Here is a 15533-nt window from a genome sequence, read left to right on the forward strand (position 1 = left end):
CTGGGTCATCTCTGAACCACTCAGTCTTGCCGACCAGTTTGCGCTTGGCACTGCTAGGTGGTCTATGTCGTCTGGTACGCTTGGCTTAGCGTTTTGGATATAGAACCACCTAGCAACCCATCCCTTTAATGATGTGTTGAGGGGCACTTGAATGTACTCCTTCACCATGCCATCCTATAGCTACAGATAAACTCCATCGACCACCTTGGGAGATACTGACCCAGAGAAGGGTTTAAGGCAAAAGAAGTGGCAAAAATTGGTTGAAGTGCGGAGCGATTCTGAGGAATGCTTCATAGAGGTTGATGAAGAGCGAGATATGAAGAATGATGTTGGGATTGAGATGACAAAGGCTGATGCCGTAATAACGAAGAAGTTTGAGCAGGAAAGGATGCATAGGAATCCCAAATCCACGAATGAAATACGCCTCGAATACAACAAGTTCATTGGTGTCGAGGGTCGGGAACGCCTCACCAGCAGCGGGGCGCCATCCTACGGTTGCCTGGTCCTGAAGGATGCCCTTGATCACCATTCCTTCTAGGGTCTCCTGGGTGATGGTCGACTTGACCCACTCTAGGTCACGGTGGATCTCGCTAGTACTCTCCACTACATCCCTGCCTGACTTTTTTGGGCTCGAGCGGCTACGTTTCTTCCCCCCTTCGCCATGGATTAGATCTGGTTATGTAGGTGGCTTTGATTTGATGGCACAAGGTTCAGACCTGATTGTGGAAATGTTGCGGTTGTGTTGAGGCTGTAGCAGGGTGTGAAGAAGGCGAAGCGCCGAGTGCTTTGCGTTTGCGAGGAAGAAGAAGTGCCAGGTGAAATGAAGGGAGGGCGCCGCGGCGTCTGTATTTATATGGTTCGACCCCGACCTTTCGACTTTAGGGTTTTGTGGAAACCACGCTGTGCTGTGCCGCACCGCGCCACCCGTGTCTCTTCACATTCTCTGCGCCGCGTCCCTCGCGTCCCTCCAACTTCCCCGAGGATGTTTATTGGGCCGGTTCAATGGGCCCCAGGGCATACTGAACAGCTAGTCCTGCTTCGTCGATTTATCTCTCTAGTTTTCGCCATGTATAGTGCTAAGCACTCTCCAATTTTTGCCACGGTTAAGTGCTAAGCACTCTCCAATTTTCGCCATGGTTAAGTGCTACGCACTCTTTAGTTTTCACCACGGTTAAGTGCTAAGCACTCTCCAATATTCGTCACGGTATAGTGCTAAGCACTCTCCAATTTCTGCCATGGTATAGTGCTAAGCACTCTCCAGTTTCCGCCATGGTTAAGTGCTAAGCACTCTCCAATGTTCTCCATGGTTAAGTGCTAAGCACTCTCCAATGTTCTCTGCGGTCAAGTGCTAAGTACTCTCCATTTTTTCTCCATGATTAAGTGCTAATCACTCTCCATATTTACTCCAATGTCCAGTGCTAAGCACGGAGACTTTGTCCCTTACACTTAATTCTTTGATCTTGCTACAAGATGCTACTCTATCTTACAATAGGCTCGGGGACTAAGTGTGTACAGTTCACCTAGCGGTGAGTGTAATTTTCTCAGCTAAGCTGGGAATAGATTATTTGACCATAAGATTAACGATGTTCCTTGATCCTGCTACAAGATGTTTCTCTATCTTACAGCAGACTCGGGGACTAAGTGTGTACACTTCACCTTCCGGTGAGTGTACAGTTTTACCTCTTACTGGTCTTCAGCTAAGCTGGGGACTAACTGTGTGCTCACTAAGCTAGGAGTTGATTATTCTAACTAAGTGGTCATTGGTATTCTTTGATCCTGACACCAGGTGTTTTCTTCACCTACTGTCAAGCTCGGGGACTATAATGTATACATTGCACCTTGCGGTGCGTATATCAAATTTTAAGGTGGACTAAGTCCCCATTTTTTATCAGTCGTCGATATTATTTGATCCTGACACCAGGTGTCTTTTTCACCTACTGTCAGGTTCGGGGACTACAATGTATACATTGCACCTTGTGGTGCATGTATCAACACTAAGATCCTCCTTATTGGCTAAGTCATGGATCATAATCATCTAACTTCGCCAATGAAGCCTAAGTATGTACACTTCACCTAAGGTGAAGAATTTTTAATTTAAACTTGAGCTCCTTACATCCTTATGGCAAGCCTTACTTGAGTAAGTTTGTGGCCTGTTAACCAGTTAAACTGGTCGGCACCTGTTTTCTACTAATTGGTTCACCAGTTAAACTGGTCAGCCTTTAATTTTGTTGATCAGATTACCAGTTAAACTGATTGGATTACCACATTAACTATCTAGCTCTAAGTTAAACTGCTCAGACTTGTTCAAGACGGCGTTGCACAATGGATACAAGGCGCTCGGGGACTAGCTGTGGGAGGTATAACCCTAGGTACCCATGGCAATGGACAAGGGCCGCACCATCAGGGACGGTCCAGCGCACCAGATAAAGGCGTGTGGTGCAAGGCATTATTTGGCATGCACCACACAGTTTCAGGAAGGAATCTTGAAGATAGAGAAGGATCTGTTCGGATTTGATAGATATCGTATTTCTTGCAAATACTTACCATATAACCGAATAGATCTTGATCTAACCGACCCGTAACCCTACCCCCCAGCTATATAAGGCGGGTAGGGACCCCCCTTGAAAACATCTCATATTGTCTTGTCTCTCATAATACAATCCACCAAAGACACAGGACATAGGGTATTACGTCGATCTGACGGCCTGAACCTATCTATATCGTTGTCTCTGCGCCTGTGTCACCATCTGGTTCCTATTACACGCACCTCCATCGATCATCTACTACCGTGGGTATTCCCCTCGGTAGACTGCCAACTAGATTTCATCGACAGATGGTGCCTCTACTTTGAGTTTATTTTTTACTCACTGTAAATTTGATTGTAGTAGTGTGATCCTTAGTGGCTTGCGACACTTACCTCTGTTAGCGGGAGGCTTTATGGTGAACCCAACACTTTGGATAGGGGAAGTCTTGATGGATAAGAGTGTATCTCAGTGGAGCTCCAATGTGAACCAAGGGTTATGCTTTAGCAACCAATACGGTGGGTAAAATCTTCGTTTTCTCAGAAGTTTGCCTTTCTTTACTTGATCTTTTCCTTACTTCATTTAATATTCTACTTTGTGTTTGTTTTTGTGTGACATTTACCTTTCCTAGGTTAGTAGAAACTGTCTGATAGGTTTAGCTCTAGTTTGGAAAGCTATTTTTGTGTGTAAATACAACATTAGAAAAATATAAGTGGATATCTTGCTAACTTAGTTTACTGTTTTCTAATGTGGTCTGAACACTACTGGATTCAGGCGCTTTGCCGAGTGCCTGCAGCACTCGTCAAAGCCCCAAATACACTCGGCAAAGGCTTTGCCGAGTGCCGCACTCGGCAATGGCCACTCGGGGAAAAAAATGGCTGGCAAAACAGCCTTTGCCGAGAGCCATTTGTCGGGCACTCGGCAAAGCTTTTGCCGAGTGCCGAGGCAGCCCTCGGCAAAGAAAACGGACCAGGAAACAGTGACGGCGGCTTTGCCGAGTGCCAACCCGGATGGCACTCGGCAAAGTTTTTTGTTTTTAATTTTTTTTAAATTATTTCTTTGCCGAGCGCCGTCCGGGATGGCACTCGGCAAAGTTTTTCATTTTTTTTTTAAATTTCTTTGCCGAGCGCTGCCCGGGATGGCACTCGGCAAAGTTTTTAATTTTTTTTTGTTTAAAAATTTCTTTGCTGAGCACCGGACGGGTGGCACTCGGCAAAGTTTTTAATTTTTTTAAAAAAATCTTTGCCGAGTGCTATGGTCATGGCACTCGGTAAAACTGGGAAACAGGTTGCTACATTTTCCAGCTTTGCCGAGTGCAGTGACTATTGCACTCGGCAAACTGACCAAAAACAATGTTTTTTTCATTTTTTACATTCCATCACGACAAACACAAATTATCACATATATCTGACGTCCATCCAAATATGCATCACATATTTATCATATCCATCACATATATCACATTCATCACATATACCACATACATCAATCCAAACATCTATCGCATATATCACAGTTATCCAAATATACCACTAGTGCATGACAAGTATATCAGAAATCCATCACGAAGTGAACAACAAATGCAAATACAACTAATGCTACTCATCAGAAAGGTGGAGGTGATGCCGAAACTCATGTGGAGATGTCTTGGTTTGTAAGCATCGTACGTGATAACTTGCACCAAACCTTCTCAAATTTTTATCACATCCTCCACATACGATATCATGACATCTTGACAAGTTTCATGATTTCTGGACTTCGTTTGCATTTTATAGAATTTAAAAATAATTCGTCCGCAAGTTCGTGGTCATGTTTCGTGAACAAGATGTTCGAAATTTCAGGTCCGTTCCTGGATACGGCCTCACACTACACTCAATACCATGAATATCATTTTTTGAATCATTAAATTCCATTATTCGATGCACGTGCAGTTCAAATTTGCATTTTTCGAAAAAATTCAAGTAAATGAAATAAATTAAATAAATATAGTAAACAGTTCAAAAAATGTACCAAATTTCGACATGGAGTACCAAGTACTGTAAGAGGACTACAGAAAAAGTTTGGAGGTCAAAATACAAAAAAAAATTGGTTTGCCGAGTGTCATCTTTTGACACTCGGCAAATATGCTCTTTGCCGAGTGCCACATGGTAGGCACTCGACAAAGTGTTCCCTTTGCCGAGTGTTCATGAGGACACTCGGCAAAGAGCGTGCCAATTTTTTTTAAAAAAATCTTTGCCGAGTGCCTCTCCGCCCGGCACTCGGCAAAGTGGTAATTTTGTTTTTTTAAAATACGATGGAGTGCGGCTTAGGGTTTAGATTTAAAAAAAAGAAAAAATCTTTGCCGAGTGCCCCGATCTGGCACTCGGCAAACCGGCAGCCCTAGTCCTTTGCCGAGTGTCAGGGTCTGGCACTCGGCAAACCTGAACGGCAGGCGGTGGCCGTTACCCGACGCCGTTTTTTGCCGAGAGCCAAAGTTTGCCGAGTGCCTCACACTCGGCAAAAAGGGCCTTTACCGAGTGTTTGCACTCGGCAAATCCTTCTTTGCCGAGTGTATATATTTGTCGAGTGCGGCACTCGGCAAAATAGCTCTTTGCCGAGTGCCCGATTTTTAGCCCTCGGCAAAGAAAGTTGCACTCGGCAAAGACCCTATTTCCCGTAGTGGAAATGATCTCTAGTTTGAGTTTCTATAGACCTAATTCACCCCCTCCCTCTCAATCTTGAAAGTTTCAATAGGACTCGTATACTCTAATATTTGTTTGCAATTCCTCACGATCTTATATGTTTCTCCACTGTCCACTCAGGAAAAGTTAAAGCACATAGATTATTTCACCATTTATAACATTTTATATTTTTTTAGGTAATAGAAAGATATTCGGCTTCATCCTTTGGAAAGAGGAATCATACCACATTGTTACATGAATCACACCATAACTACTGGATAAAATTTACACAACAAAATTCGACTAATATAACACAACAAAAAGCGATCCAACATTGATCATATATGAGGATAGCACAGTAATTCGCGTGGTGTTCGTTCATCAAATAAGTTACACTACCGACTAGTATATTTTGTACTATATAAGTAGTCATATAGTCATAGGTGTACATACACATATGGAACAGAATCAACTTCATCTTCCTCCTGACAAACCAGAGAATGTGCCAACACTGGTCGTTAGATCAGGATAGGAGAGGATTGATGGAGTGAATCCATTGTGTTGCATCATGGATAGCATGCTGGTGCTTAAACGTGTTGGTGCTATGTCTGGTAGTGGCATCTCACCATCAAGATACTCCATCACTTGTCTCATGCTAGGCCTCGCTGTAGATAATGGATGTAAACACAAGAGGGCCAGCTTCAGCACCAAGTTGACCTCATCTTCGTTGTAGCTACCTTGGAGTTTTCTATCCACTGTTTGCATGAGCGAACCACTATGCCAGTGCTCAAGTACCCAGTCGACTAGCAAAAAATGCTTATCTTCAGTAGCATGCTTGATTGGTCTTTGCCCACAAGTTACCTCAAGAAGGAATGCACCAAAGGCAAACACATCAGTTAGAGGAGATGACTTTCCGGTACGTAACAGCTCGGGGGCTAGGTAGCCCATGGTTCCAACCACATGCGTGGTCTGTAGATCAGTACCATGATCATATAACCTTGCTAAGCCGAAATCACCCAGTCTTCCATTCATTTCATTATCAAGAAGCACATTGCTTGCCTTAATATCTCTGTGGATGACAACTTTCTCCCACTTCTCATGTAGATAAAATAAGACACTAGCGATTCCTTTAATGATACAAAACCTTTGGGTCCAATCTAGCACGGGCTTTCCATCCTCAGAATACAGATATGTATCAAGGCTACCATTTTCCATGTAGTCATATACAAGAATGAGTTCATCTTTACGCCGACAGTAGCCAAGGAGCTGCACGAGATTGCGGTGTCGAAGGCGACCAATAGTAACAACCTCAGTGATGAACTCCTTCATTCCTTGTCTTGACTCATGCGACACCTTCTTCACAGCCACATCGAATTTTGACTTTGGCAGAACACCTTTGTAGACTTTGCCAAATCCTCCGTTGCCCAGGAGATTCTTGTTCTTGAATCCATCAGTAGCTTGATACAAATCTCTGTATGAGAACCTATGTGGTCCAAATTCTGCCTCCCAATCTTCCCGCAGCTCAGCATACCTTAATCGCCTTCTTAAGAGAATAACTATGGTTGTACCTACTGTTAGGACAAAAAACCCAGTGGCAATTGGAAGGATGATCTCCAACACTATAGACCGACCCTTGCGATGGCCTTGAGGGAGCTTTGGCAAATTGGTGATGTTGATTGCAGGAGCAGGACTGTTCATACCAAAGCTCCAGCCAAGAACATAGTATAGTGTATTGAGTGGTCCAGTGGCACCTGAGAAGCCAATGTATGATGGTTCCATAAGCACACTAGAGAGGTTAAAGGTGGAAACAAGCAATGGTTTTTGAGGTCTTGTTACGTTGAGGGGAGCTAAGGTTGCCTTGATTTGCATGGTCTCTGAATCGTAGTCGATCCATAATTGCATTGGCTCACCACTACTGAGTGTCATATTTTTGAATTTACCTGTTTGGTCATCGTAGAATCCAGCAGATTTGGCTTCTATTGAGATTAAACTGTTGATGTCAAAGCCAACATGGTTATTGTCGATGTCATGGAGCTCAATGTTTTGGAAAGTGTCTAGTTCAACAGCAAAGATGTGGTTGTTAGGGCTACCATCGGTCTGGTCATTGAAGAGGCCAAGGAAGTGATTTGCAAAGGCACTCGAAAAGTTCTTGCTGGGAGCAACAAAGAAAGTCATTCCATCGACGCTTACATCGGTGAAGTCAGATTGGATACCAAACACCAAGGAGACGGAGAAGGACTGCACCGTGCTATTGGGTGACTTGAGAAAATGCACAGGGGTCGGGTAGAATGCATAACCTTTAACATCGGAGCTGTTTGTCAGTTGAAGGAGCCCATCTGGTCTTACAGCAGCAACTCCGGCGAGGGAGAGGTTAGCACCTCCAAACCCGGAGTAGGCAAATTGCACTTGAGACTCATTGGTGGCTACAAGGCTAGAGCTGAGGGAGAGGAGAAGGCACACGACGAAAGGTGTGTTCCACACGTCGAGCATGACGGTAACTTGTAACTCGAACAAAGAAGGAAGAGGTATTCTTATGACTCGGTAAGAAATGCACCGATGTAGTTTGTAGATATGGTTGCTATGAACATGGATTTATAAGAAAGGTCAAGCAAGGTCGATGTCTATTATACGCAACAGGACATCACAGTCAAAGCATCCGGTGTCACGTGGTTTTCAATATGCGGCCCTCTCGAAAAGCATAGGCTGTTAACGTTAAGCGTAGGCTGTGAAATGGCTTGCAACCTAGTGGGATTTAACGGCGTTTATGCTTTCAGTGGTAGGCGACGTTTTCGTCGACATCGAGGCGTCTGTGGTGACTTCGTTAATCACAAGGATTTATCGGCTCAGTCTTCGATAGGTAGGGTTTGTTGTACGGTGTAATCGATAGTTGGTAGGAAAAAACATGGATTATTAGTGAAAACATTTTGGAGTCACATAAATAAGTTTGTAGAGGTGAGTTCTTCACCCGCCGCTACTTTGTGTCTCTAGAGGCAGCTGTCCAACCGCCTTTAGAGAGAGATTTGTAGAGGTAGTCAAAACCCAACCACTTCTAAGATCGATTACTAGAGGTGGACCAAAATTTAGCTAGCTCTAGAAACCATTTTACAAAAATTGCAATCAGGCCAAACAATAGAAAAAACATTCAACCTTGGGAGAAGCCCACAAGGCAGCCCCTATGGCCGTGTGTCGCAAGCCACGTGATTTCACGTGAAATACGGGCGCGTTGCTTTCTTATCACTCCACCTCAAAGTCACTTGTGACCAAGATATCGATACAATTATTTTGTATTCACTTTAACAAATATTGTAATGAATATTTGAGAACCTAGATGAATGCAAATAAAATAGTTTGAACTAAAAAGTTTTAAATCTCATCGATTCCTACAAATTTGGTTTAGATCTTCTCTCCATCCAAGTTCACTTGAAAACTTCAAAAAACTGAGAACTTAAATCAGAGGTTGGTAACTTCCAACCTGTTTAAATTCCGGCTTGTGTTGCTAGGTTTGTTCCATACAAGCTTGTGGTGTTGGGTTTGTTCCATACAAAGCTTTAAGGGTGTGTTTGGCAACTATGTGGGAAGAGGTATGTGAATTAGTGGTAGGAGTTGATAGAAGGAATTAATGTGGGAAATTGATTTTTAATCCCAATCCTTTGGTTCGTGGAGGGAAATAAGAAAGGGAATTGAAGAGAGAATTCATATTCCCTGTTTGGTGTGAGGGCTTTGAGGGAAAAACTAAAAGGCAAATCATGATAGACGTTGAGGATCTACTTTTCTTTTATTAAAAACACAACTCCCACCCAATTCCCAACCCTCCTCTAAGGAATTGATTAGTAGGAATTGGCCCTCTAAACTCCCCCTCCTCTTTCCACCAAAACTTCCATTCTCATAAAACAAACAAAAGATTTCTAAACTCCGGTCCCTACACTCCCATTCGCTGCTTCCAATTAGCAGAACCAAACGAGCCGTAAGAAGTTATGTCCCCGCATATATTCTTGAGCTAAAAATATAAATATCTAGAGAGCTAGAAAAGCCTTGCGGAAGGTGACTTAAATCCCCGCGTCACCAAATGACCACAGACATGACATGTAATGTGTGTGCCGTTTCTAACCTTGCATGTCGTACTGTCAATAGAATATCTTATAGGATGGCTAGATCCAGTCAATCTGAGAAAATCTGGTAGGTCCCGCATTTGGTGCACGGAAAGTATGCTAATTCTAGGCACGGAAGTACGCTGGAAACAGAAGAGTACGACCCAAGAAGAGTTTTTTCTTTCTTTCTTTTTTTTCTTTCTTTCTTTTTTGCGACTTTTTTTTTTCTTTCAGGAAAAGGAGTTTCTTCCTGTTCCGATCCAGCACCCAAATATAGCGCATTTATTAAATTGTAAATATTATTCGTTTTTTAATAAATACATAGTTTTTGTTACGCATGTAGATATACAATATGATTAGATAATAGTAAAAGCGCTATGTATGTAGAAAAGATAAAATTGACTTATAATTTGGAACAGAGAGACTATAACATTTTTAGCTAATTTATTACCAATCAAAAGCAACTAAAAATGCAGGGTAGCTGGAACTTCGTCGTTCGTGGCCATGATGGTGTAGCGATGCCTGCAGGTGCTGGTCACATAGGATCAATCCCAGATGCGCTCACTGCTGAAGCTGCAGCGTGTGCTCAGGCATTGCAGGCAGCTACAGGCCAAGGTATTTCGCGTGTGCAAGTGGAGGTGGACTCGACAGTTCTTCAGCAAGCTCTCCAAACGTCCTCCATGGATCTCACGACTTGCGGTATGCTACTAAGGGACACTCGTGCGTTGTTGAACGAGCATTTTGTTTGTAGTAAGATTATCTCTGTGCCTAGAGCTTGTAATGTAATAGCACATGATTTAGCAAAGCTGGCTTTGAGTTGGGACCCGGGTGAATGCCATGTCTGGGCAAGCCCCCTCCTAGAATTTGTAATGACTTTGTTTGCTCGCGATGTTGTCGAGCCTACGATTCTAATAGAAAGGCCATAGAGCCTGGGTTTGCAATAAAAAAAAAGCAACTAAAAATTAGAGTGTGTATAGATGCTTAAAGGAAAAATCATAAGCACAGTCTAATATTGCTTCTCGACTCATTCATAATTAGCAAAAACATCTCAGGTAACAACCCCTGCAGTGCCTTGATCACTAGCTAGGCGAAGGCTTCGTTCCCTTCGCTGAAAAAACAAGCCAAAACACTGTTCCGGCTGATTTGTTGTGAGAGAAAAACACTATTCCGACTGAAAAAACCAAAGCCGAAAAAGACGGATTATAAGAGAAGCACACAGGGCCGAAGAGTCTCACTTGCATCCTCATACGGTAACAACACCAGAAAATGCATCCAGTATTTTTCTTGAAGGTAGCCTGCATAAGTAAGTGTAGCGTTTTATCTAAAAAATAAGATTATAAACATTCAACAAATTTCCCACACGAGAAATGCTACCACCAAATAAGACCAAATCTTTTTCTCTATTTCCTCTGCCAGTCAACTAAAATTTAGGGGAATCTTGGAAAAATCGGAGCAGCGCGGTGGACTTGAGGTCGATGCCTACGATGTTACCATCGTATCAGAATAATATCGCACAAGTAACACTTCTCGTCTTGCATTTAGATAAATTAAACGCTTGACTTAAAATAAACTTATTGTCCCAGTCAGATAGTCACAGTCAAAGGTCCCTGTTTTCCAGGCAAGCTCCATATAATAGCCCAAAATCTGAGCATAGATTCTATAAAGTTTCTGTCAATATCATTAATGCTTGAATTTACGTTAACTTCCGCTTCACGTTTCGTTCATAGTCCACACATATTTGTATATATATATATATATATATAGGGAGAGGCTATTCAGTAGCCGGCTACAAAATAAGTTATTCTGTAGCCACCTCCATTTACTATAATTTTATATACTAATTTACCATAATATAAATACATATTTACGATAGTTGGGTTACTATAACACATGGGGATATTTACCATAACGTTATATTAAACCACTTAGTAAGGAGTTACTATAATCTCGTAAAATAACATAGTAATTATCGTAACTCAAAGTGGCTACAGAATAACTTATTCTGTAGCCACTTTGAGTTATGATAATTACTATGTTAATTTACGAGATTATAGTAACTCCTTACTAAGTGGTTTAATATAACGTTATGGTAAATATCCCCATGTGTTATAGTAACCCAACTATCGTAAATATGTATTGACATTATGGTAAATTAGTATATAAAATTATAGTAAATGGAGGTGGCTACAGAATAACTTATTTTGTAGCCGGCTACTGAATAGCCTCTCCCTATATATATATATATATATATATATATATATATATATATATATATATATATATATATATATATATATATATATATATAAGAGTAAACATACTTGCACACACCTCATTGGTATGAGCATCTCGATATTTTGATAAAGCCATGACAAATATCTCGCTATTGACAGGCACCATAAATAATGTCATAAAATTTTGAATCGAACTAAAGAAAATACACACACTTGCGTCAAGTTGATATGTTCAACTCCGTTGGATAGCTTCCACTATAAAAAGTGAGGCGCTCATTTTTCCACTAGTATTTGAATTTACCATCTTCCTGACCATAAGTCGTCACTGACCGATTGACGTGTGGCTAGACCCCCTAGAGAGAATCTGGACTGCCATCCCCTACTACTTCTACAGATTTGATTTTTAGAAACGTCTCCTTTTTTTAAATAGAGGCGACTCAATCTACAACTGTCTTTATAAATAGATCTAAATCGTGCTGTCCCTAGAAATGTATTTTTTAGAGACGATTGCCCTATCTTTAGAGGCGGTGGCTCTATTTTTAGAGCCTCTAAAAATCAATTTGCAGAGCTGGCTAAATCTAGAGCCGCTAAAAACAATTTTTAGAGGTGGCTGAAAATAGAGCCGCCTCTAAAAATAGAAGCACGACACAAGAAGAGTTTTTTTTTCTTTCAGGAAAAAGGAGTCTCTTCCTGTTCTAGCACCCACACATAGCCAATTTATTACTGGATCCGTTCTAAATTGCAAATTTTTCTTCCTTTTTCTAAATACATAGTTTTTGCTATACATGTAGATATACATTATGTACAGATGTTAGGGGTGTTTGGATTAGGGAGCTAATAATTAGCACATGTTTCTTATACCAATTAGAAAGCCTAAATGTGAGCTAATTCTAGGCTAATAAGAGCTAATGAGGGCGAGGCCTAATTGGTTGTTAGAGTTCATTAGCCTTTATTAGCCTACAATTAGCTCATGTTTAATCTGTTTTCACAAGGTGGATCCAAACATGCCCTTAGTAAAGCGTTATGTATGTAGAAAAGATAGAATTGATTTACAATTTCGAATGGAGGGACTATAACATTTTTAGCTACTTTACCAATCAAAAAACAACTAAAAATTAAAGGGCATAGATGCTTAAAGGAAAATCATAAGCACAGCCTAATATTACTTCTCGACTCATTGTTAATTAGCAGAAACAACTCACAGGCAACAACCCCAGCGCATTGATCACTAGGCAAAGTGTCTCGCTTGCATCCTCATATTGTACCAACACCAGAAAATGCATCCAGTATTTTCCTTGAAGGTAGCCTGCATAAGTAAGTGTAGCGTTTTATTAAAAAATAGAGGATTGCTAACTGACGTTCGGCTGTTTTGGAGGAACCCAGCAAGCGATTTTTGTCTCTCTCCAGCATCCCTCTGCCGTGCGCCCCAGGCTGGCCACTGCGCCCTCCCCCGCCACCCAAGGCCAGCCGCTGCTCCCTCTGCTGCCGCCCCAACATCCCTTCGTTGCTCCCTTACCGCGCGCGGCCGGCCGCTGCTCCCTCCGCCGCTGCCCCCAGGCCGGCCGGCTCCCTCACCGCCGCCTCAGGCTGGCCACTGGTCCCTCCGCTAGAAGGGAACAATTTGTAAGTTTTTCTGATATCTGCAATTTGACATATATTTGGGAAAATTTATGAACAATCTGACATATATATATATATATATATATATATATATATATATATATATATATATATATATATATATATATATATATATCTATCTTTGATATTTGCAATCCTTTGAAATAATTTGTAATTTTTTTGAATAAACTGGCATATAGTTGTGTTATCCCCAAATTACATCACTTTGTACAATAAATTATACTGATTTTTTTTTACAAATATAGTAATAAGACATTGTAATTATAGTTAAAAGTATTGTAAATGCATGGGAAAAAAATCAGGAGCCAGGAGTGGCCAAAAAACTCGGTTGTTGCCTAGACAGATAAAAAAAAGATTATAAACATTCAACAAATTTCCCACACGAGAACTGCTACCACCAAAGACCAAATTTTTTTCTCTATTTCCTCTGTCAGTCAACTAAAATTTAGAGCAATCTTGGAAAAATGGGAGCAGCGCAGTAGACATCTGTCGTGTTGAGGTCGATGCCTACGATGTTATCATCGTATCAGAATAATATCCGCACCATTAACACTTTTGCATTTAGATTAAACGCCTGACTTAAAACTTGCTGTCGCACTCAGAGCCACAGTGACAGGTCCCTGTTTTCCAGGTAAGCTCCATATAATAGCCAAAGCTGAGCATAGATTCTATAAAGTTTCTGTCAGTATCATTAACGCTTGATATTTACGTTAACTTCCGCTTCACGTATCGTTCATAGTCCACACATATTTGGATTTTTTTTTTCTACAATCATAGTACAGATGCGGACTCTTATATTTATGTATATGTATATACACTCATCGGTCTTCGCTATGAACATACGTGCACACACTCATTCGTATGAGCATCTCGATATTTTGATAAAGCCACGACAAATACCTCGCTATTGACAGGCACCATAAATAATGTCATATTAAAACGAACTAAAGAAAATACAAGCACTTGCGTCATGTTGATGTGTTTTGAACTCCGTTGGATAGATGATTCCACTATAAAACGTGTAACTAGGTGAGATGCGCTCATTTTTCCACTAGTATTTGAATTTACCTTCTCCCTGACCATAAGTCTTGCACCTAGGTGAGATGCGCTCATTTTTCCACTAGTATTTGAATTTACCATCTCCCTGACCATAAGTCATGCACCGATCGGTTGACGTGTGTCTAGACCTCTAAAGAGAACGTGGACTACATATTTGATTTATAGCCATGACTCTTTTTTTTAATAGAGGCAGCTTAATATATAATCGTGTACAAATCTGTCCGAACCAAGCAGTCTCTAGAAATACATTTGTAGAGGCAGTTACCCTATCTCTAGAGGCGGCTCTATTTTTAGAGCCTTTTAAAAATTGATTTGCAGAGCTATCAAGATCTAGAGCTAGCTCTAAAAATCAATTTGTAGAGGTGGTTGAAAATAGAGCCACCTCTAAAAATACGAGCTGCACAGTAATTTGAATTTTTCAAACAACCTTAGATAGAGAAACGACCAAAACGAAATGTTTAGATATCGAAAAGTTATACAACTTTGTATAAGATAAGTCTTCATTTGAAATCATCTATCTAAGAAAAATAACATTTGAATTTCTCACATTTTAAATTTAGAATTTTCAAACGAGAAACAACCGAAACTAAAGTTTGCAGTTGAAATCTTTTTTATTTGAATTCGTTTAAGGTATTAAATACTCATTTCAAAATTAGATGAAGATAATATAAGGAGAAAGAATATATGATGTATTGACTCACATGACTTATGGATGGAGTTGTTAGAGGAGATACACCGAGGCTGCAGGCCCCTGTGACCGTGCGCGCATGAAAAATTGCGTGACTTTGCGACTTCTGGTGGGTTCTTCTCCCAAAGAAATCGTATATCGAAGAATGAAACATTTGTGGGCCACTGGGGAGCAGTAAAACTATTGATGGAGTCGCTCGTTTGGTCAGACGCTCCAGTCGTGAGCTCGGCCACCTGGCCTCGAACCCAGTGCCCAGTATGTATTTCCGCTCAAATGAATGGGAATGGGGAATCTCCTGGTTCAAAAAATAAAAAAGATTCTTCAAACGCAAAAGGTTACCGGGTTACAGCGGTTTTCCTTCACCATGACTGAGTCTGTGTGTTTAGTTCGCGAAATTTGAAAATTTGGCTACCGTAGCATTTTTGTTTTTATTTGGCAATTAGTGTTCAATCATGGACTAATTAGGCTCAAAACGTTCGTCTTGCGATTTTCAACCAAATTGTGCAATTAGTTTTTTTCGTCTACATTTAATGCTCCATGCACGTATCGCAAGATTCGATGTGATGGCTACTGTATCACTTTTTGGGAAACTTTTTAGAAACTAAACGCAGCCTGAATGTGATGAGCAAGCTAGCCTGAGT

General features: G+C 41.1%; 1 protein-coding gene across 1 annotated transcript; it reads right to left on the bottom strand.

Annotated features, from left to right (window-relative positions):
• Nucleotides 1–5354: 5354 nt before the first annotated feature.
• LOC136500434 (L-type lectin-domain containing receptor kinase SIT2-like) lies at nt 5355–7735 on the bottom strand. The gene has a single exon (XM_066495777.1). It carries the CDS (start codon nt 7670–7672, stop codon nt 5657–5659), a length of 2016 nt encoding a protein of 671 aa, XP_066351874.1. The 5' UTR covers nt 7673–7735; the 3' UTR covers nt 5355–5656.
• Nucleotides 7736–15533: the final 7798 nt, after the last annotated feature.

This window comes from Miscanthus floridulus, chromosome 13 (assembly GCF_019320115.1).
Source record: "Miscanthus floridulus cultivar M001 chromosome 13, ASM1932011v1, whole genome shotgun sequence".
In the NCBI taxonomy this organism is placed as follows: Eukaryota; Viridiplantae; Streptophyta; class Magnoliopsida; order Poales; family Poaceae; genus Miscanthus; species Miscanthus floridulus.

Excerpts from the sequence above, each read along its gene's own strand:
- LOC136500434 (XM_066495777.1), bottom strand. The coding sequence starts at position 7,672 with ATGCTCGACGTGTGGAACACACCTTTCGTCGTGTGCCTTCTCCTCTCC.